This window comes from Pelobates fuscus, chromosome 7, assembly GCF_036172605.1.
Source record: "Pelobates fuscus isolate aPelFus1 chromosome 7, aPelFus1.pri, whole genome shotgun sequence".
Classification (NCBI taxonomy): Eukaryota; Metazoa; Chordata; class Amphibia; order Anura; family Pelobatidae; genus Pelobates; species Pelobates fuscus.
In genome coordinates this window covers 7,973,382-7,976,622 of record NC_086323.1, presented here as the reverse complement: position 1 = coordinate 7,976,622, position 3,241 = coordinate 7,973,382, and the positions used below count along the sequence as shown (strand labels likewise).

The window sequence follows — 3,241 nt, the reverse complement described above, 5'->3', positions numbered from 1 at the left end:
TTAAAATTCCCTCCTCAAGTGATAGCCGATCGGGTATCCAGGTCAGCATAGAATCTCACAAACAGCAACCAAAGGAATACTTAAAGGCGATTTATTCACTTGAAAAAGGTTGAATAAAATAGTAAAAACAAATAAGAAAGAGATGCTGGTCCTACGCGTTTCGTCCTTCTACAGCAAGGACTTCCTCAGGGACCTCTTTCAGTAAATCAAATTTTACAGGTACAAATAACAGCATCCTAAAAACACTAACAATAAAAAGCTATTATATAGCTTCTTCTCCTACCAGCCAGGTTGCATGCTGTGTAATCTTCCTCCTCTGAACAATGTCTGACAAACTCACCTACAAAGTTGCTGACATCAGCCTGGCAGAATGGGGCCGGAAGTCGATTGAGATTGCGGAGAATGAGATGCCCGGATTAATGAAGATGAGGGAAATGTACTCTGAGACCAAGCCTCTGAAAGGAGCAAGGATTGCTGGGTGCCTCCACATGACGCTCCAGACCGCAGTGCTTATAGAGACTCTCACGGCACTCGGAGCTGAGGTGCAGTGGTCCAGCTGTAACATCTTCTCCACACAGGATCATGCAGCGGCAGCTATTGCAAAAACTGGCGTCCCAGTGTACGCTTGGAAAGGGGAAACCGACGAGGAGTACATCTGGTGTATTGAGCAGACCATTTTCTTTGCTGATGGGAAGCCTCTCAACATGATTCTTGATGATGGGGGTGACCTTACAAACCTCGTCCATACTAAATATCCTGAATTGCTGGCAGGCATTAAAGGTGTCTCCGAAGAGACCACCACTGGCGTCCACAACCTGTACAAGATGAAGAGCAACGGTACCCTCAAGGTGCCAGCTATCAATGTGAACGACTCTGTAACAAAGAGTAAGTTTGATAACCTCTACGGTTGCCGTGAGTCTCTGATCGATGGTATTAAGAGAGCCACTGACGTTATGATCGCAGGAAAGGTGGCAGTCGTGGCTGGGTACGGGGCTGTCGGGAAGGGCTGTGCTCAGGCCTTGAGAGCCTTTGGTGCCCGTGTCATAATCACAGAGATCGACCCAATCAATGCATTGCAGGCTGCTATGGAAGGTTATGAGGTCACCACCATGGATGAAGCTTGCAAAGAAGGCAATATTTTTGTTACCACAACCGGATGCTCCGATATTGTAGAAGGAAGGCATTTTGAACAAATGAAAGATGATTCCATTGTGTGCAATATCGGGCACTTCGATGTCGAGCTTGATGTAAAGTGGTTGAATGATCACGCAACGAAGAAAGTGAACATTAAGCCACAGGTGGATCGTTACCTTTTGAAGAATGGAAGACACATCATCCTACTGGCAGAAGGGCGTCTGGTTAACTTGGGGTGTGCTATGGGTCACCCCAGCTTCGTCATGAGTAACTCATTCACCAACCAGGTCATGGCTCAGATTGAACTCTGGACCAACAATGATAAATATCCTATTGGTGTCTATTTCCTGCCTAAGAAGCTTGATGAGGCTGTGGCTGCTGCCCACCTGGACAAACTTGGTGTGAAGCTCACCAAACTTTCTGACAAGCAGGCCAAATACCTTGGTCTTGATAAAGAAGGTCCATTCAAGCCTGAGCATTACAGATACTAAATCTTCTAAACTGAACCAAAGATCAAGGAGAAAACCGTTTTCTACACATCAATACCTCCATATATGGTTTTATTTGGACATGTGGTTGTTGAGGACCCTCTACTGATGAACCTGCTCTCTTCCTGTTTAACTGTGCTGGGTTTTTGGTTCCCTCAAGGATAAACTAAAATTTGGTATTTTTGTTTTGTGTTCATTTGAATTTTTCCAAAGGTCAGCTCTAGAAAGTTTGATTCTTCAATGAAACATCCTTCTATAAAAAAAAAAAAAAAAAAAAAAAAAAAGCTATTATATAGGGCTAAGCCCTCCAAGTCATTGGTGGAATAGTGGGTGTCTTCTCCGTGCCTGCTTCCGATTCGCCGAAAAAACTTCTTCCCAGGTGTAGCTGTTTAACCGCAATGAGAAAAGCCGGGTCCGTTCGGAACTCCAAACACTTCCGCATTCGTCATGCGCCACGTCGTACGTCATACGTCACGTGTATAATTGCTGGTCACGTGATCTTTATGCGTTCCATGCTCGGGAAGCAAAGATGGCTGTGCGTTCCACAGCATTTATAGCGGCTTAAAGAGACATCTAATGTATAACTTAGGCACTAGAAATAAAAAACTATTAGAATGTTTTCTTTGATCACATTGGAAAAAACTTTGATCTAAATAATGCATCCTCTAAATGAAATAATAATTTTAACCAGTTAAAAAGAATGAAAGGACTTCCCATCCAAGTCAATCATTCATTATATCAAGTATAATATTACTTAGTCATTAGTGATACTAATAATGGATTTGTGCAATACCAATAATATTAATTTTAATTTAATTATAATATTACTTAATAACCAATGATACTGAATATAAATTCATACATTAGCAACAATATTTTTTTATATATCATATTAACCGTCAACCATAATTACTTTGTCAATGATAATAGTGAATTCATATGTTAGTGACAATATTGTTATCATAATATCTATTAAAGTGACATTGTAAAATGAATTCACATTCTCAATTGTGAATTCATTTGAAATAAATGACATAAAATGTCCATTTTCCTAGATTCAATTGCACATCCATATTGTGTAAAATAATTAAACAAATGATAAAACAATCAAAATTAAAATGACTATATCACCATTAATGTGAAGTGACATGAATATTCATTTCTATATTCTATTACATATCCATATTGTGTAGAATCGTATGAAAGGTTGAGATATACATTTTACTAATAAAATAGTGTTGTATTTTACTGGATGTTCAAATTATATTATATTATATTTAACTGTGTATTTGATTAAAGATATATACACTCAATTAATTCAAAAAACAAATGATATCCATGTCCACATTTAAACCCCTAGGCGTAAGAGTGCGCAACCTGTGAATCCAAAAAGATTCTCTTTGTGCCAATCTTTTCTCTTTATTAGGATGCTGTTATTTGTACCTGTAAAATTTGATTTACTGAAAGAGGTCCCTGAGGAAGTCCTTGCTGTAGAAGGACGAAACGCGTAGGACCAGCATCTCTTTCTTATTTGTTTTTACTATTTTATTCAACCTTTTTCAAGTGAATAAATCGCCTTTAAGTATTCCTTTGGTTGCTGTTTGTGAGATTCTATGCTG

General features: G+C 39.1%; 1 protein-coding gene across 1 annotated transcript; it reads left to right on the top strand.

The window, feature by feature from the left end:
• Positions 1 to 276: 276 nt before the first annotated feature.
• LOC134568938 (adenosylhomocysteinase B-like) lies at positions 277 to 1,669 on the top strand. The gene has a single exon (XM_063427661.1). It carries the CDS (start codon positions 324 to 326, stop codon positions 1,623 to 1,625), a length of 1,302 nt encoding a protein of 433 aa, XP_063283731.1. The 5' UTR covers positions 277 to 323; the 3' UTR covers positions 1,626 to 1,669.
• The last annotated feature ends 1,572 nt before the right edge of the window (positions 1,670 to 3,241 follow it).